This window comes from Marmota monax, unplaced genomic scaffold (genome assembly GCF_021218885.2).
Source record: "Marmota monax isolate L192 unplaced genomic scaffold, Marmota_monax_Labrador192_F-V1.1 WCK01_AAM20220418_F8-fsc00392, whole genome shotgun sequence".
In the NCBI taxonomy this organism is placed as follows: Eukaryota; Metazoa; Chordata; class Mammalia; order Rodentia; family Sciuridae; genus Marmota; species Marmota monax.
In genome coordinates, this window is record NW_026693779.1 from 242,339 (window position 1) to 262,581 (window position 20,243).

The window sequence follows — 20,243 nt, forward strand, 5'->3', positions numbered from 1 at the left end:
GAACTGCCTAGACCATCCCACAATGTCAGCAAGTGGTGCTCTCATTCATTTCTGACCACTTGACTTTTTCATTCTGACTTTTCTCTAAAACCCAAAATTATTTAGAAAGGTGGTGAGAAAATTACACGTTGATACAACCTTTTTAGAATGTACTTTTGAGTTCATTTCTAACTGTTCTATTATGGTCAGAGCACTGCTTCTTTTTGGAATTAGTATAGGTCTTATTTATGGACAAAATCTTTGTCCATTTTTGTTAATAATTCTGTATGTGTCTTGAAAGTCCTAATTGGTTTGTCCTCACTCTCAGACTTGGTTATTGATTCTATTAATGTTGTCACTTCTCTTTCATGGTCCAGGTTGTCCTCATGTGTTTAGGGACTCTGGGTTGTATGTGCTCATGGTATTTGTCACCTGTCTCTGAATGCAACTTGTGGTTACTATCACAAAAGCAGCAGACACCAGTCAGTTTCATAGTATTTTGAAGCACTCAACAGATGAGGGGATTCAGCCCTGGGGTTTCTGCTGAAGTGGGTGGTCTCCATTAACAATCCTGTCTTGTAGCTGAGTTTCATAGAACAGAATAACTTGCCCAAGTTCAAAACCTGTGAATAACAAAACTGGGCTCCTAACCAGACCATCTGGCCCCAAACCCATTCAGTTCTCATGATGCCTCTTACCAGCCCAAGTCTTCCCAATGCCAACCAGGCCCCTCCCAGTTCCTAATGCCACTAACCAGACAGCTGTTAAACAGAATGTTTAAATATATTTCTTTTCCTTTTATTCTTAAAAAAGAGAGAGAAGTCAAAAATAAGCTTCACACACTGCAGAAAGTGTCATGAGTTTCAACTTCCCCCTCCTTCCAAAATCACTGTACCCTTAAAATCCTAGATGAAAATCTCCAAAATGGTGGAGACTCCCACACAGGAGGATTTCCAATCCAGACTATGGCAGCTCAAGGCATTGAGGAAATAAATTAAGGTGAGGGAGACTCCTAGCTGGTCTTGCCCAGCTCTATCTCACAGATCCAGTGGTAGGGCCTCCGGCAGACATCATCATTCCAGCGACCATCATTGGTAAAGTGGGCACAATCCTCGCCTCCTCCCAGCCCATGCCCAGTCCAGTCATCAGGCTGATTTGGACTCCAGTACCTGCAGACAAGAGATAGCTGTGTACCCAGGGAGGTCAGATTCAGCCATGAGGCCCTCCCATCTTCGAGACACAGGCTAAGAAGCCCGATTAGGAGAGGACACAAACTCACTTGAAGCCTCTCTCATAGTCAGTCCCATCCACCCATCTCCAAGGTCCATTTTGGTCAGTGAGGCCCATCCAGGAGGGCACAGAGCTCATGTGCTTCTCAATGAATTTCTGTGGAGAAAACAAGGGGTTGATGACCTTTCCCTTACATCAGACAGCCAATAAGAGGAGCTACCAGGCTTACCTGCTCTTCTAGGGAGGTGACCACCACCAGGTGGGAGTTCTGCAACTGGCAGTTCTGGTCAGCCTCAGGCCAGGACTTGTCAGATTGAGAGAACCAGTAGCAGCTGCTTTCATGCTCCAACCAGTCAAGGGGGCAGCAGGTCTTTTCAGAGCCTGAGGGGGAAAAAGAGAATGGAGGAACTAAGGAATGGCCTAGCACACCACCAATGGTGAAGTGGAGCCAGCCATGCCTGCCCAGCTCCTCACCATTGTTCTTGAGATTGGCCAGCTGGCAGTTAAGGGATATTACGTTCTTTGTCAATCGTTGTACTTGCAGGACCACCTCAGATTGACCTGAAACACAGACACAGGGGGACTGATAGAGTACTTTGGGTATGAACTCTACTCAGGCACCCCACTAGGATCTTCCTGGGCTCCCACAAATACATCATGCCAAGGTGCACTGGAACAGCCATCTGACCTGCTTTGAAGTCCTGCTCCTGTTTCTGCAGGCTGCTCTCCACTGAAACTACCTTCTGGTTCAAGCTGTGGGCTAGAGGGGAGAGGGCTCAGCACCAGGATGCTTCTCCCATGCGCACCCTTCCATATGCTTTTGGAGAACAAGGTCTCTCACCTGCCAGCAGTTCCTGCCTGTGATCCTCCACCTCAGCTTTCAGAGAGGTTATGGTTTCTTGCAAGCTCTGACCTGGAGGAAACAGGGACTTGAGATCAGGAGTCAGTCCACACACACATACACCCAGCCTAGACCCCACCCAAGCCCAGCTCACCATGGGAGGTCAGTGCCTGGACATTGGCCCCTGTGTCTACACTGAAATTGCTGAAAGTTGTCCTCAGGGTGCCCAGGTCCCTGTGTAACTTGGAATCTGATGAAGGGGATGAGATGATCAGAACTAAGATTGATCAGGTCCTCTCTGCCAGCACAAGGCAGGACCCTTTACACACATTGTCTCATTCAGTCCTCACAGCAAGCCAGAGGGGCAGGCACTGTGGTTATCCAATATCACACAATAAGGAGAAGAAATTCAACTACAAAACCCAACCAATAAGTGACACAGCCAAAAGCCATTCCAATCATGGCTCCTTCACTACCACTGTTCTCATCAACCACCCAATTATGACCCCTCAATGGTGCCCCACACTGCTCCACTATGCCCATCATTGCTTCTGCTGGGGTTCTTGCCATTACCCCCATCCCTGCCCCACCACTGTACCCCCTTGATTTCTGTGTACCCCTGGAGTACCCACTTTGGGATCCAACCACACAGACAGCCACCAATAGCAGGAGGTTGAGGCCCAATGATAACAGGATGAGGCGATGCTCAGAGAAGATATACCAGAGGCCAACCTGGGGTGGAGGTGCTGAAAGACAAAAGGGTATCAGGAAAAGGGAGATCTAGGACATACCAGAGACAGAGGAGGGGGCTCAGGGACCTGTCTGGGGATGAGACTTGGGCCCTGGTAATGCTGGGGAGAGCAGGAGGAAGACTATGGGGTGAGGACAGACCAAGCCTTTGATCCCTCACCACCAGCACCAAGTCTCCAGCGACATGAACCTTTCATACCCTGAGAGACCCATATACACACCCCTAGAAACCAGAGTGCACATAAGCAGACTTAGACATGGACAATGGAGAAAAGTTAAGTCTTATCATCAGAGCTGGGGAGGGTAGCACAAGGACCCTGACAGTGTTGGAGTCAGCTAGACCCATAGCAGGTTCACCTATGATCAGGTGAACAAATGACTAACTACCTGCAAAGGATACCTCTCATCCCCTTCCCATAGAGCACAGGAAACTAGGTCCACAGAGTTCTTCCCTATCCCTGTTTTTCTGAAGACCTTGAGTCCTCTTCACATTGGGCTCTCAGAGTTCTAGGACTGACCCCCTCAAAGTGGGGGACCCAACATTGGACATGGTAGAGGTGAGATGTAATGTGACAGTAGAAATCATGCTAGACATACGAAGAGTGCACTTAGTAGAGGACACTTCTCTTTTCCTCTTACCTTTTCTGATCTCCTGGTTTTTCTCCTCACTCCCCAATTGCTGGAGATCTTCATACTTCATTACCATGCTTGGACCAATGTAGCCTCCGTGTCTGTGAGAGATGAAACTAAGAGTCCTGGGCCCAGGCTGGCTGGGTGCTATGGCCAAGGAGGAGGCTGAAACCAGGGAGGACCTGAGGTAAGAAATGAGGTTCCTCAGGAGAATGAGCCCTAGATTAGGGCCTGAGTTTGGAGTTCAGGTTACAAGTGGAGTCAGAATTGAGCTTTGGGCCAGAATCAAGTTGAGTTGGGTTTACCAATGGAAGTGAAGTTGAAGCTAAATCTGTTGCTTTGACTGGGCCTAAAATTGGACTGGACTTGAGGCTGTGACACATGCCAGAATTAGGCATCAGAAGTCACCTTGGAGCCATGGATGGAACTGGACCTAAGCTTGGCACTGAACCTGGAAATAGAATAGGGCTGAGGTTTAGTTTGGGGTTGGGCTCAGGGTTGAGATTCAAGTTGGATCTGGGGTTGATGCCAAGGTTGACATTACAGGAGGAGCTCGGTTTGGGGCTGAGGCTGGAGTTGGGGCTGAGGATCAGACTGGAATTGGGCCAGAGATGGGAACTGTGACTGGGGATTATGGCTGCATGATACAATCTAGAATCCAGGGACAGGAATAGAGTCTCAAATCTCCACTTGGTTGTTAAATCCCACACTGACCCGTCCTATTTCTTCCCCTTTTCTCCCACCTAAGAACCAAAGCCCCCTCTCCCTGTTTCCTCAAACACATCCCCTTTCTCCTTGGGCCCACTGGCATCCCCAGCCCAGTTACCTGTAGGAAGTCTGGAGTCTGTGATTTGTGGCCTCGTTGTGCAGCAATGACTACAAGGTGGGAAGTCACTCAGAGCAGCCAGAACTAAATCCTGGAGAGCTGGGGTGGGAGGGACTAAAGGAGGAGCCATATAGATGATGGGCTCTTATTGGTCTTTGTGCCCCAAAGCCCAGGATTCTGTATTTGGGGATGTTCCTCTTCTTCAACCTTGGACAGTAAATAATACTTCGAATAAATTTCAACTGGAACACAGACAGAGATTGCATGTGGGGGAGCTGGGCATGGGCCAGCTTTGGTCTCATTCTACAGGGTGTGTCTACTCCCTTTCTTTCCTCTTTAGTGGAGCTCCCCTGACTTCTTCATTTTTATCATGTGAGAGGTGGAGCTGGATCAGAAGGGACAGTCTGTTATTTTTGCTCCTGTTCCTTATATCTCCATTCACTTCCTATCTCTAAATTTCTCAGAATTATTGGTATTTCCATCTTGCCCTCCAGGACTAGAGAAGCCCATTTTCTAGTCTTGTGCAGTCCTACCCCCAATATTCAGTGTCTGAGCCTCCTCTGGGGCCTCAGCCATCAAGTTCCCCAGGTCCAGCCTCACTCTTCTCACTTTACTCAGGAGGAAAGAAGATGATAGAGACTAGGATATCTGGCTAAAATGGGAGAGAAGGAATTAGTAAAAGGAGAAAACTTCTATTGAACATCAAATCTGTGTTGGGAATTGTTCAAGACACCGTCTTAAACAACCAACTGATTGGCAGAAGCATCTTGGGAGGAATTTTGGATGATGGGCCAAGGTTGAGAGCCACTTTGTGACATTTTCAAGATCACATCTCCATGTCTCCCAGGTAGAGGTGACACCCAGGAATTAAACCAACATTGCTGCCCAACACCTTGACCTCACTCTCTGCACAGGTACTATTCACAAATAGGCTTCCATGTCATCCCAGGAGCCCCAACAAACTCCCCAAGGAGTGTGCTCTGAGTCCATGCACACATCTCTTTCAAGAGGAAGAAACCTGATGGGAATGGTAGTGCACACTGTAATCCCAGCAACCCGGGGGCACCGAGTCAAAACAATGGCAAGTTTGAGGACAAACCCTCAGCAACTTTGCAAGACCTGTCTCAAAATAAAAAATAAAAAAGGACTGGATATGCGGCTCAGTCATAAAGCACCCCTGAGTTCAATCCCCAGTACAAAAAAAGAAGAAGAAGAAGAGAAGGAGGAGGAAGGATCCAGTGTGTGGAGAAGCAAAGCAAATACCTTGAAGATTATTTTTTCTATTTAAATTGAATTATCTTCTGCTACTTGCGTTTTTTTTAAATGAATTGACAATGTATCAGAAACATTTCTGCACATCAGCTTATAAAATATGCTTTGTTCACCTGCATCTCATTTCATCATATATTCATCATGCCTTTGTGAAGCATTTCCCTTTTGATAAACACATCAGGTGTTTCCAGTTTGGCTTTCTGGATTTGCTTTTATTTATTCTTGGAAAAGTTGATTAGCATATGTTTCAGGTTGGTGTTATAGTCTGAATCTGGAATGTCCCCAAAAGGCCATGTGTTAGAGATTAGATTCCCAGCTTGATGTTATTGGAAAGTGGTGGGATCTTTAAGAAGTTAGGTCTCAAATGAGCTAAAAAGACATGTCTCAAAAGAAGAAATACAAATGGCCAAAAGAATATATGAAAAAAAATGTTCAACATCTTTAGAAATTAGGGAAATGCAAATCCAAACTACACTGAGATTTCATCTGATTCCAGGTTAGAATGGCAGTCTTAAAGAATACAAATAATAAATAAATAAGAGGATAAGGGGGAGAAAAGGAACACTTTTACACTGTTGGTAGGATTGTAAATTAGTACAACCTCTATGGAAATAGAGGAACTTCTATGGAGGTTCCTCAAAAGATTAGGAATGAAACCACCATGTGACCCAAATGTATATCATTCCCCAGTATTTATCCAAAAGAATTAAAGTCAACATACTTTAGTGATACATGCATGCCCATGTTTATATCAAAATAATTTACAATAGCCAAATTATGGAATCAGCCTAGGTACTTGTCAACATACAAATGGATCAAGAAAATGTGGTATATATCTACCATGGAGTTCTGTTCAACTCTAAAGAATTAAATTATGTCATTTGAAGGAAAATGGATAGAACTAAAGAGCATTATGTTATGTGAAATAACACAGGAAGTTCTGGCATTGGAACAGTGTTGTCATTCAGCATTGGGCTGGGAAGGGGCACTTTAATGCCCCACTGTGCTGTCACTGAAGACAGATGGCCTCAACAGGTAAGGAGGTTGAGGTGAGAACTAACGTTCGTGTGCACATGTAGACGGTGGGGCATTCAAATTCTGGATATACAGTGAAAGTCTGTCGCAATGGGCAAAGGTACGACTTATGCAGTTGAGGAGGAGAAATAAAGAATGTCCACATGCTTCTGCTCTTTTCAATGCTTTATTCACTCAAATTACTCAATACAATTTCACTCTATAGATTCTTAATCAAGAAAACAATAATCCTTAATGCTAGACACTGCAATAGACATAATTCACAGCAAACAATTCTAGATTAATTCTAAGCACTGCAAACACACTTAATCATGACAGGCTCATGACAGACATTCCCTCTGCATGCTGAGTTCAAGAGTCAGATCAAAAGTCTGATTTTGATCAGACTTTTGATCAAAAGCCTTAGGCTCTAAGTCCAGCAGATGCACACTCATTCAAACCCCAGTGATCTGGTCAGGAACCAAGGCAGGCTTCTCTTGGGGTGGAGCTGACAGCTGGCTGAGGAGGCCGTCATAGGGAGAAGTCCTTTTCTCACCAGAGTCAAGAGGCTGCTGTAGAGTTTGAGAGTGTTGAGAACAACACAGAAGATCAGGCAGGATGAGAAGAGTTGGGATGTCAGTCTAGGTCCTTGTCAGGCTCTCCACTGTGAGGGCATCAGTGTTGGCTGGCTGAATGTCTGCCATTTTCTCCATCATTTATACTAAAATTGGAGGCTTCTGGCCACCTTTTCAATCCCTATCAGCTGACACTGGATTTCTCAGTGATATCATTTGCCCTAGGATTAAAGCATGGGGTCTGGTGGTCCCCAACCTGATTTTCTTGCCTCTCCCCCTTATCAGGACAAGGACAACTGTAACCGAGACTTCACTCTGAGCTTGTCAAGGTGGGGAGAAGTGACTTGTTTGGTGCCTGAGGGCCATACTGGAGGGCTCCGTAGGTGTGCCTGGTGAGACTGCAGGTTTCAAACTGGAGTTTTAAAATGGAGTTGCTTAAGCTAAGGCCTAAGGCCATCCTTACAAAGTCAAAGGGAGAAAATCTTGCTGATAAATTGCATGAGGATTTAAAAAAAAAAAAAAACATAGTTCTCTTTCTGGTCCCCAAAATAAACTTTGAGTATTTCCCATAAATTGCTGACTTCCTAAGAAAAACAACTTATCTCTGACTTTTGCAATGCTGATGCCTAAAGACGTGTCATGACTTGCTGTGAACATGAAAATCTCATGAAAACAGAAAGTGCTGAGTTTTGCCAGCCTGAGGATACTGATCAAAACTCATTAACACTGGTAATCTTGCAAGGTTTCCCTTGGAATACCTGTGTAGTTTTTGCATGGTAAACTTGTCCTTCTAAAGGCTGGTTCCCTTTCAGCCTCTTTGCAGGCAACCTTCTTTCCTTTGCTATATGCTTATCTCTCCATGACTTCTTTCACATTGACAATCATAGTTTCCTCTTTCCACCAAGTTTGTCATGATTCCTTCCTGTCTCCCAGCACCTCAGTGGAGTCAGGATTCTTTTTACTAGTGAAGTGACCCAAAACGTAATTCTCACAGTGTGCAGATCCTGAGGAGTCTTGTCTTTAATAAGTCACCACAAGTTTGCCATTGACCATTATTGTTACCGAACATGGGAATATTATATGAAACCCAGAGTCTTGTGGATGGCAGACTCAGTCTTCTTTTTCTCTACTAGGAAGTGGCAAAGCGATTTCCCTTCTTAATCAAAACCAATCTCCTCCCTCCAATACGTATACAATTACCCTCATCCCGTGCCTAGTGGTTCACTTTTCTGAGAAACCTAAAGCAAGTCAGTTTCAGCTTCCAATTTAAACAGTTCCAAAGCTATCTCCCCTAATAGATGGATTCCTTATTTGGGCCATAGAATCATTCAGTGAGCCCAGATTATACAGGTAAAAGACTATAATTCCTTAATAGGTGATTACCAGGTGTCATGGTGAAGGGAGATGCTACATCCCTTGGCTATACACGTGGTCATGGGAGAGAGGACACTCTATTGACCACTAATTTAAGGCACATATTCACAAATAGCTTGGGCAGTAAAATAAGAAGCATACTCCATTTCTGGGCCCCAAATCCAGAGATAACAACTGGACCGATATCTTTTCAGATAGATTTCTGTGAATATTCATATACCTAGAAGCATACAATTGGGCCTCCCTACACACAGATTCAACTGTGTATTGAAGATATTTAGGGAAAAAATGTACCAACTTTTTATCTTGTCATTATTCCCTAAATAACAGTATAACATCTATTTACATAGCATTTATATAGCATATATATAGATCCCACAAGTAATCTAGAGGTTTATTAATACATATGAAAGAATGTACGCAGGTTACATGAAAATACTTCACCATTTTATATTGGAGACTTGAGAATCCATGAATTTTGATATCCATTGCTTCCTGCTCCCAATCTTCTGAGGATTCTGAGGGATAACTGTACACAAACATATATGGTAGGTTGGGGGATATTTTTTCACAAACTTTTCACTGTAACATACTTCTGCCTAAAAATGGGTATTGAGGACATTTTCACAACACTGTCTACCTCTTTTTCCTTTAACATAAAAATTGCATTTATTAATGGGGTACCATACAGTATTTTGATATATGTATACATTGCATAATGCTTAAACATATCTATCTCCTCAAATGTTTATCATTTCTTTATGGTGAAAACTTTCAAGTATTTTCTTCTAACTTTTTGAAATTTATAGTGCATGATTGTTCCTTATAGTCACCTTGCCATGCAAGGATACACCAGCACTTCTTGGTCCTGTCTCACTGTAACTTAGTATTCATTGATCAACTTACTGCCCACTTCCTTATTAAAGGCTGCATGGTACTCCATTGCACAGATACATCAAATCTTATTTAATGACTCCCTATCAATGCACTTGTAAGACATTTGCATCTTTTGCTTACATAAATAATACTGAAGTGAATAGGTTTATATCTGCCTATTTGTATTAAGAAGCAAATATTTCTCTTAGCTGTATATCTAGAGATACAATTGCTGAGTAGAGACATCTTAAAACTAGAAACTATATATATACCTGGCCTGTCAGATTGTTCCAAAAAGTATATATCAATTTATCCTCTCCACAATCATGTAGGACACTCATTTATCTATACCTTATCCAACAAATTTTAAATTCTTGCCAACCTGATGTTGAAGAAATATCCTCTATCTCATCATTTCATTGAGTACTTACCTAATTACCCATATGGGAAAAACAAAATCCTCTGTCCTTAGGTGGTCTCTTTCTAAATATAGTGTTTTGTTTGTACTATTTACAGTAACATTTGTCTAGAATATGTTTCCCCTTATTAACACATCTGTGTTGTTTTATTTAAAATATATGTATACGTACATTACAAATAACATAGAACGGGATTTTCTTAAAGCCAACTTGAGTTCCTATCCTTTATTATTAGAATTAAACTCAAAAACCTCAATTATAATTATTTCTGCATTTTAAATTTTTCTGTCATATAACTTGATATTTTGGATTTATCATATTTTTTTCTTTCTTTCTTTGATTTTTTGTTTTTGTTTTTGCTTTTTGCTTGTCTGGTTGGTTAGTTGGTTTGGGTTTTTTTGTTTTGTTTTTGTTTTTGTTTTTTTCCAGTGCTAGGAATGGATGGACCCCAGGGCCTCACACATGTTAGAGTCTCTACCACCAAGCCACACCCCCAGCGCTCCCTCCTGACATTGGATGATTTATTGTTTTCTTTCTGGTATTTTCTTTTTTGTAATGATTTAGAAAGTATACATCTGGTTTCTATTCTTTTGGTGATTACCTTTAAATTTATCTCTCTGGAAATCATTATTCCCTGAAATTCATTATAATTGGGACTATTTATGGTCCCTTTGTGATTCATCATGCAGGGAATTTGCTGGGATCTATGTCATTCAGCTTTAAGGAATTCTCTTTAATTTTTATTATTTCTCTTTAATTTTTTAATTGTTAAAATATGTGCACATAAGCTGGGGATGTAGCTCAAAGGCAGAGCACTTGCCTAGCATGTGCAAGACACTGGGTTCTGTTACCCAGCAACTCTAACACCACCTGAGGGTCAAAGAGGCTAGGCTACAATGTTCACTACTCGAGAACTATTCAGAGTCATATTGGTAGGAATACAGGTTGCAGTCAAAACCAGTTTTGAAGGAAGATAGAAGAAACCTAACTGTTTCCAAATATTCTATCTTTGAAATCCCTGAGGATAAGCAGAACTTTTCAAGGAGAGAGGCGGGAAATGCACATAGGCAGAGTATTTGCCTGTGTGGTGCTAGACAGGCCTGAGGAGCCAGCAGTCGCCACTCTCAGCTTCTTTGGCACCTGTCAGAGATGCAGTTCTTTTGCTTTTTTCTCAGCAGGAGGAAATTGCTCCCAGTTCAGAGAGGGGCTTCCAAGTTCATTCCCATCCCCCAATACCACAGAAAGATGAAAGAAAAGGGGTGGGGGGAGTGCAGGGGAGGAACAAGAGAGAGAAAAAATAAATAAAAATATGTACACATAAATACATTAGAGTCTAAAATTTTTTTATAATCAAAATAAGTAAATTAGAAGAAATGGGAGATGAAAGTTCGAGGAAATTTCCCCCCCAAAAAAGAAGCATCTCTTTAAAGCCAGGAATAAAATAAAGGTGCTTGTGTCACCAATTCTGGTGAGATTCTACCTAACAAGAGTGAAACAACAGGGTTGAATGAGAAAGAAGACGGTCATTATTGGTAAGTGATGTGATTGTCTTCTTTAACAGTTCAAGAGAATGAGCACACAAATGATTAAACCTAATAAATAATTAAGTTTGTTTGTTTATTTATTATTTCCTGGAACTGGGGATTGAACCCAGAGGCCCTTTACCCCTGAGTTACATGCCCAGCCCTTTTTATTTTTTATTTCAAGTCAGGATGTCCCTAAATTGGCAAGGTTTGCCTTTAACTGGCAATCCCCCTGTCTCAGCATTTCAAATCACTGAGATTACAGGAACACACCACCGTAGCCAGCATATATCCTTTATTTTCAAATCTCTACTTCCTTCAAAGTTTATGTCAGATGTTTGATTGCCTTTCAAGTCTGGATATTGCTAGAATAATTTCGACTGATTCTAATGGCAGGAATTGTAATGGGTTTGTTCATTTCACTGAGCATTAGGAAAGTTAAGATTGTGTGACTGTGCCTCATCCCACCTTATTTCCCAGAAAGTACCACTGGAATATTAAAAACAGGACACAATGTCATTTAAAATACTATTTTTTTATTTTGTGTAATCAAAAAATACTATAATTTCTTTTGTCCTGGATTTCTAATCTGATTTAGAAGACCTCCCCATACCAACTTCATACTTTCTCCTAAATTTCTTTTGAATATTTGTTACTGAGTAATGTTTATTTAGTTAATCCATCTAGGGTCTTTTATCTCTGCTTTGAGTATAAACAGCAGTCTTGACTATTTTATCCCAAATTCATACTAGATTTATAACATATTTTATGACTTATGTTTTCAGCCAATGAATTACAATAAGACTTTTGTCACAGGTGAAGTTCCTAACTATATCTATATGTACTTTTGAACTTACAGTCTGTTCTATTGATTTAATTACTTTTCTTGTGCTAATATTATACTCTTGGGTGTTTCCTAACATCAACAACTAATTCTCTGCAAACACCAGTTGGACGTTCTAATGGCAGGAATTGTAATGGGTTTGTTCATTTCATTGAGCATTAGGAAAGTTAAGATTGTGTGACTGTGTGTGCCTCATCCCACCTTATTTCCCAGAAAGTACCACTGGAATATTAAAAACAGGACACAATGTAATTCAGTTCTGACACTAATGACCTAACAGAACAAACCCAACAGTCAAAGAGCTCAGCCCCACATGACTGCACCCTCCTTCAGATGCTAGTCACAAGTCTGGGCTACTCATACTTCTAACCAAATGACTATAAATTAGGAGTTGCTAAAACCCCATCTTTGGGATTCATAACTTGCTAGAACAGCTAGCAAAACTCAGAGAAACATTCACCAATTTATTAAAATGGATATTATCAAGGATGCAGATGAACAACCAGTTGAAGAAGTACATTCATAGGGTGAAGTCCAGAAGGGCTCTGGGGACAGGAGCTTCTGTCTTGTGGCATTAGGGCACACTCTCCTGGCACGTGGATGTATTCACCAACCTGGAATCTCATGATATCTCATTGTTCAAGAGTTTTCACACAAATTAATCTCCAGCTACCATCCCCAGAGATCAGTGAATGAGGTTAAAAGTTTTAACCCTTTGGGGCTGAGGTTATGGCACAGTGGTAGAACGCTTGCCTAATATGTGTTAGGCACTAGGTTTGATTCTCAGAACCACATATAAATAAATAAATAAAGGTCCATTAACCACTAAATTTTATATATATATATTTAAGTTCCAATCCTTTAATCATGTGTGCTGTCTGATGACCAGCCCCATTCTGAAGCTATCTAGGAACCCAACTTGAGTTTTTTCACTGCTATACACAAAGACAAAAAGGGTTCCTTCTGAATAGCAAAAGACACTCCTGTTACTCAAGGAATTCCAAGAATTTTAGGGAACTCTGTGTCAGGAACCAGAGACAAAAGTTAACAAAATATTTTGATTCATATGCAAATAGTTTAATAAGAGATCTGCTTTGCAAAATGGCTGATTTGGGGGGCACCCCCCCATCTAAATCTTGTTAATTCTTACAACACCACTTTAAGGACTTGCATCAGTATGTAATTGCCTAAGTTTATTCTTTCTTTTATTTTCCAAAATGACTCACCATTATCAATACACAGAGCCATGAACACAAACTTTGAATATGGCAACTTCTCTCTCCTAAATACACCTGTTCCAGTTGTCAAAATCCCAACCCTATAGTTCAACAGTGAACGCTTTTCATGCTCTTGCTTTTGACTTGACCTCAATGACTCTCTTGAAGTCCTTTTTGATTTGACCTCAATGACTTTCTTGAAGTCTTTTTTTTTATGTTATCATAGCCATGAAAATTACATCTTTATATATATTTGAGCCCATCAAGACAGTTTTATAATTATTGCTTTTTGTTATTGTTGTTATTGCTGAGAATCAAACCCAGGGTTTTATGCATACTAGGCAAGCACTCTACCACTGACCTCCACCCTCAACCCTATAATCATGTAGTTTATACAGTTGTCATTTAAATCACATAGAAGAAAAGAATTAAAAACAAAACAAAACAAAAAGCATTTATACTGTCTTTTTTCAAGTTACTTTGCTATTTTTACCTGAGCTCTTTATTTCTTTGTGAGTACTTGAGGCACCATCTAGTGTTCTTACACTTAAGCCTGAAGGAATCTCTTTAATATTTCTCAGAGGACAAAACTACCATCAACAATTTCTCTCAGTTTTTTAAATCTAGGAATGTTTTAATTTTACTCTTCTTTCTTTTTCTTTCTTTGTGTGTGTATTTGTGCGTGTGTGTGTGTGTGTGTGTGCTCACTATGTTGCCCAAGCTGGTCTTGAAATCCTGAGCTGAACCAGCCTCCTGCCTTAGCCTCCTGAGTAACTGGCATTACAGGTACACACCCCTGCACCTTGCTATCCCTTCATTTTTGAAGAATAGCTTCATGAAACATGGTTATTGGCTTTTTTTTTTTCTTTTTTTTTTTCAGAACCTCAAGTACAGTATCCCACTGCCTCTTGCCTCCCTGGTTTCTGATGTGAAATCAGCTGTCAATCTTACTGAGACTACTTGGTCCATCATAAGTCACCCCTGTCTTACTGTTTTTAAGATTCTTCTTTGTCTTTGTATTTGGCCATTTGATTCTGATGTGTCTTTGTGTGGATCTCTTTGAATTTATCCTACTTGGTAGTCGTTTAACTTCTTAGTTATGTGGATTTATTTATTTAATCAAGTTTGGTAAGTTTTCAGGCATTATTTCTTCCAATATTCTTTCTGCCCCTTAATCTTCATCTTCTTCATTATGTGTATGTTGTTAAACTTGACAGTGTCCCACAGATCTCTGTGGCCCTGTGATTTTTCTTCATTCTTTTTTCTGTTCCTCAACCTAGATTATCTTCATTAACCTATCTTTAGATTAGGTAATTCTTTCTTCTTCCAGCTCAAATCTGCTCTTGAGATACTTTAATCTATTTTTTTATTTCAGTTATTGAACTTCGAATAATTCCAAAATTTCTATTTGTTCCTTTCATAATTTCTCTTTATTGATACCTTCTATTAGGCATTGTTCTCATACTTTTCTTAGGCTTTTTAATATAGTTTCTTTGCTTCTTTGAACATATTTGTAATAGTTGATTTAAAGTCTTTGTAAATCCATACCAAAATGTCCTCAGGAAGTTTCTACTAAGTAAACTTTTTTCTGTGTGTGAGTCATATTTTTCTGATTCTCTATATGTCTAATACTTTTTTGTAAAAAGCTATGCCTGCTAGGTCCTATAATGTGAAAATTCTGGAAATCAGATTTCTCTCTCCCCCAGGATTTTTGTTAATGCTGTTTTCTTGTGCTGATGCTGCTGTTCTTAAGCTTAGTGACTTTCCTAAAGTAATTCCATAAAACCTGTATTCATTGTCCTGTGTGGCCTCCAAGTCTCTGATTCTTTAGCTTACTTGACATCTAATGACTAGACAAGAATATTCTTAAATGCCTTGCAATACATCTCCCAATCTTTGCCAGGGAACTCCATGTGTATGTTGGGTCATGCCTTCAGTGCCACAGCCATGAAAACACTGCTTTTAGCCTTCACTTACTGCTGTGCAAAACCTGAAGGTCAGCCGAAGTAAGAAATGGTCCCTTTCTCAAGATTTTGGGCATGTGTCCAGCCCTGTGCATGCACCTGGCCTTCTAGATTCCCAAGAATACATTGGAGGTTTTCAAAGCCATTACGGAAATAGCACTTTAAAGATTTTGGTCAGTCTCTCATTTGCCCAACTGTTAGCCCAGCCTGTCCAACCTTATATTCAAGGAGTAGTATATAAGCAAAGCCGTCAGAATTTTCAAAAGATGTTTCTTCCATATTTAGCTGTTTTTTTCTAATATAAAGTACTTCATAATGTTTATCTTTTATCCTTCCACAACACATGTTCTTATTAATTCCCATTAATTCTTACATTTTTTAATTATATTTTGTCTTACGACTGTAACTAAAAGCTCAAAACAGTGTTGATAGTACCAATAAAAGCAAGCATTATTTTTCTTTTTTCTTTTTTTGGGGGGGGCAGGGGCAATGATTGTGGTTTTTGTTGTTATTGTTTGGTTTGGTTTGGTTTGGTACCACAGATTGAACCTACAGGCATTTTACCACTGAGCCACATTCCTAGCCATTTTTATTTTTTATCCTGAGACAGGGTCTCACTAAGTTGCTTAGGGCCTCACTAAGTTGCTGAGGTGGCCTTGAACTTGTGATCCTCCTGCCTCACCCTCAAGAGTCACTGGGATTACAGAGTGCACCAGTTGTTGTTTTTTAAAATTGGAACATTATAATTATGCATAATAGTGGGATTCATTATGCCACATTCATACATACACATAATATAATTTGATCGACTTATTTATACGTATACATAACATAATTTGATGGACTTATTTCCCAGTACCTCCCTTTCCCTCAGGCCTCCTTTTCTTGTATTTAATTTTTTATATCATTTTAGCTGTGTTATATTTATTTATTGTAAATTTTATTCAAGTGTAACATATACAGAAAGGTGTGCACATAATAAGTTTACTGAACTTCGTGAGTTTTCACACAACAAACCCATATAACTGGCATGAAATTTAAGAAACAGAATGTTACCAGCACCTCGGAAGCCATTCAGACCACCTTCTGGTAACTAATTTCCTTCCAAGGGCAACCACTTTGCTGCTACAACTCTACAAAATAATTTGTCTTTTGAACCATACATGAGAGCGATCATAAAATAGCTCTTAACTTCTCTCACTAACCCTCATGTTTATAAACCCATCCACGTTGCATATTTTTGCAGTTTATTCATCCTCTTTGCTGCATGGTTTTTTTCATTTAATGACCATGACACATCTATCTAACCAAACATAGATGAACATTTGGCTTATTTTCAGTTTTTCATTAATTGGAGCAGTACTATGTATCATCCTTAGGACAATAACACACCATGTCCTTGGAATACCTCATAAGTCCTCGGGAACCTAGCCAAGGCAAGGGAAGAAAAAAGAGGAAGCCCAGGCCCGGAATGTCTAGATCAACTAGAAGGACACTACTTTCTCTCATGTATGATGAGATGTATGTACATAGAGCTATCCATACACTGCTACTCTTTGCATGTATACCAAGACAGCTGCTCCTTGGCATGCTGGTCATATAAAGGACAAAGCATGCTAAGCAAGCTGATGCTGATGATGTGACTGCTTCTGTAGATTAACTTATAAAACCCCTCTCTCTGTGGCAACCAGTACAGAACTGAGAGCACTGTGGAAAGAATGTATGTCCCTCTGCTAGCTGGCCTCCGCAGGACAAAATGATCTGAGGGAGAGATGTGATTTTCTGGTTGTAGAGTCATCAGGTGAGGAGATGCTACTTGGCAAAGCATCATGGGGGATGGAGGTGCTCCTGTCTAGCCATTGTCACTGGACTCTCTGGTAAAGTCTCCTATCCTGCTCTTCACACTTTGACCATCCCTGTGAGCATTTCCCAATAAACCTGATGTCTCAACCCCGCCCCCATCTCTAGGTGTCTTCCTTAGTCACTCAGCAACATACCCCACTGCCTGGGCACAACTAAGCTGTAGACATTACATACTAACATAAACATTTCTGACCCTGCTATCAGTGAATAATACATGTATACATTCCTTTTTTATATAACCAGGAATGAAATTGGTGAGTCATAGGATATGACTTAGTACATACTGCCCAATAATTTTCCAAAGTGGTTTTAACAATTTAAACTCAAACTCCCATCAACAGTGTATAGGGTACCAGTTATACCATGCATCGATGCATACCTGTCATCTCAGCAACTTGGGAACTGAAGCAGGAGGATCACAAGTTCAAGGCCATCTTCAGCAAGTTAGTGAGGTCCTAAGTAATTTTTCGAGAGCCTGACCCAAAATAAAAAATTTAGAAAGGGCTGGGGATGTAGTTCATAGTAAAGTATCCTGGGTTCAATCCTTACTTTCTTAATACTAAAAAATGAAATAAAACCTCAAGGTTGAACTCAGAGCAGCATGGAAATGACAAAAGAAAGTGAATTTGAAGACAAGTCAATAGAAGGAATCCAATCTGAACAATAGAGGGGGAAAAAAGTAGGAAAAATTGTAGAGCCTCAAAGACTTGTTGCACAACCACAAATGATGAGATATTTGTGTCACTGCAGTTCCCAGAAGAATAGGACAAAGAAAGTGATGTGAAAGAAATTATTTGCAATAATAATGACTAAAAACATCTCTAGCTTGGTCAAACACCTAAACCTACAGAGTCAAGAAGTTGAACAATCCCCATACAAAATAAGCCCAGAGAAATTCACTGTTGAAAATAAAAGTCAATCCCCTGGAAGCAAAGGACTCCAGTGACAACTGACTTCTCATCAGAGTCCTTGAAGCCAAAAGGAGTCACGACACTTTTCAAACACACAAAGAAAAGAATTATCCACTTAAGAGTTTACATCCAGTGAAACATCCTTCAGAAATGAAACTGAAAAAAAAAAGGCACCATCAGATGAAAGAGAGAGAGAGAGAGAGAGAGAATTTGTTGTAAGCAGAACCGCTTTAAAAGAAATGACTAATGGGACCTCTTCATACAAGAGAGAAAAGACCAGAAGCAAATATAGAACATCAGGAATAAAGGAAGAACAGCAGAAATGGTAAACATGCAGATAAGATAAAATTAAAAACAAAGTAACTATGTACTGGAGTTTTCAGTTTATGTAGATATAAAATACAAGACAACTATAGCATAAAGTGAGTATATTAGTTTGCTAGGGCTGCCACAACCAAATACCACAGACTGGTACCTTACACAACAAATTCATTTTCTCACAGTTCTGGAGATGTTGACAGATTTGACTTCTTCTAAGTCACCTCTCCTTGGCTGGAGCTGCCTTTTGCTGTGTGTCCTCCTGGGGTCTTTCTTTTGTGCATGCATATCCCTAGGGTCTCTTCTCCTGCACCCAAATTTCCTCTTTTTATAAGCACAAATACTAAATGCTGTCTATAAGAAGCTCACTTCAAATATAATGCTGTAACTGGGTGAAAATTAAAAATAGGGAAAAAAGTAACTAGGCAAACACCAATAGAAAGAAAGCTGGAGTGGCTATATTAATATCAAAGTAAAATTCAGAGGAAATATAATTGCTAGAGAAAAAGATAGATAGCACATAATGATAGAAGGGTCAATTCACCAGCAAGACATGATGCACCTAACAACAGAATTTCAAAATACATGATACAAAAGGTGACAGACCTGAAAAATGAATAAGAAAACTCTACGATTATAGTTGAAAAACTTCAACACTCCTTTCTAAGTAATAGATCATATAAACATTAAAATGTGCAAAAATATAGCCAGGTGAGGTGGCACATACCTGTAATCCTAGCAGCTCAGGAGGCTGAGGAAGGAGAATCACAAGTTCAAAGCCAGTCTCAGCAACTTATTGCTTGCTAAGCAACTTAGCAAGACCCTGTTTCAAACTAAAAAATTAAAAGGGATGGGGATGTGGCTCTGTGCTAAACATCCCTGGGTCCAATCCCTGGTATCAAAAAAAAAAAAAAAGTGAAATACAGCAGAACTGAACAATGCCCCATTAACAACTAGATCTTATTAACATTATAGAAAACTCTGCCTAACTCGACACAGTACACACTATTTTAAGCGCACATGAAACTTTCACCAAGCTACATCCTATAGTATAGCATAAAACAGACCTTAACAAATTTTTAAAAACTGAAATTAGACAAAGCAATCCTCGGATAATAATGACATTAAGCTAGAAATCAAAAACAAAAAGAGAATTTTAAATCCCCAACACTTGAAAATTAAATGACCCTTTTCTAACCAATTCAAGGGTCAAAGAGGACAGCTCAAGAGAAATCAGAAATTATTTTGAACTGAACTGCAATTAAACAAAATTTGCAGATGCAGCTAAAGAAATTCTTAGAAAGAAATTCTTAACACTATTTATATTTTTAAAAACTGTTATAAGTCAGTACTGGAGCTCCCAGCTTAAGAAACTAAGAAAAAGAAGAAGATCAAAATAAATCAAAAACAAGAAAGGAAATAATAAAAATAAGAGAAACAATCAATGAAACTGAAAATAGAACAATAATGGAGACGATCAATGAAGCCAAAAGGTGGTTGTCTGAGACCAGTCCAGTTGATAAACCACCAACAAGACTGACAAAAGAAAAAGGCAGAAATCAAATCACTAAAACCAAAAAGAAAAAATGGTATTTCACTACCAATACTGAAGAGAATGAAAAGAAGATTAGGAATAACTCCATGCAAAAAAATTCAAAAATTTAAATGAATTGGAACAATGCCTCAAAAATCACAAACCACCAGCTAGGCACAGTGGCACATGTCTGTCATCTCAGCTACTTGGGAGCCTGAGGTAGGAGGACCACAAGTTTCAGGTCAGTCTGGGCAATTCGGCAGGACCCTGTCTCAAATAAAAG

General features: G+C 39.9%; 1 protein-coding gene across 7 annotated transcripts; it reads right to left on the bottom strand.

Annotated features, from left to right (window-relative positions):
- Positions 1-755: 755 nt before the first annotated feature.
- LOC124104980 (C-type lectin domain family 10 member A) lies at positions 756-4,460 on the bottom strand. Of its 7 annotated transcripts, none has more exons than XM_058584867.1 (11): positions 4,257-4,456; positions 3,736-3,881; positions 3,440-3,595; positions 2,683-2,796; positions 2,205-2,300; positions 2,051-2,122; positions 1,898-1,969; positions 1,684-1,770; positions 1,439-1,590; positions 1,259-1,365; positions 756-1,148 (listed from the first exon to the last, which is right to left on the bottom strand). In XM_058584867.1, the coding sequence occupies exons 3-11, from the start codon at positions 3,504-3,506 to the stop codon at positions 992-994; spliced, it is 924 nt and encodes a 307-aa protein (XP_058440850.1). In that variant the 5' UTR covers positions 3,507-3,595; positions 3,736-3,881; positions 4,257-4,456; the 3' UTR covers positions 756-991. The 7 variants fall into 7 exon arrangements, with proteins under 7 accessions (XP_058440850.1, XP_058440848.1, XP_058440851.1 ...); XM_058584865.1 differs by having other exon boundaries at positions 3,440-3,612; XM_058584868.1 differs by lacking the exon at positions 3,736-3,881 and having other exon boundaries at positions 3,440-3,531.
- Between the last annotated feature and the right edge of the window lie 15,783 nt (positions 4,461-20,243).

Coding starts and splice junctions, on each gene's coding strand:
- LOC124104980 (XM_046462051.2), bottom strand. CDS start 4,386: ATGGCTCCTCCTTTAGTCCCTCCCACCCCAGCTCTCCAGGATTTAGTT. Junction 3,596..4,256: donor AGACTCCAGACTTCCTACAG/GTAACTGGGCTG, acceptor CCCTGGTTTCAG/CCTCCTCCTTGGCCATAGCA. Junction 1,366..1,438: donor TCACCTCCCTAGAAGAGCAG/GTAAGCCTGGTA, acceptor TTTTCTCCACAG/AAATTCATTGAGAAGCACAT.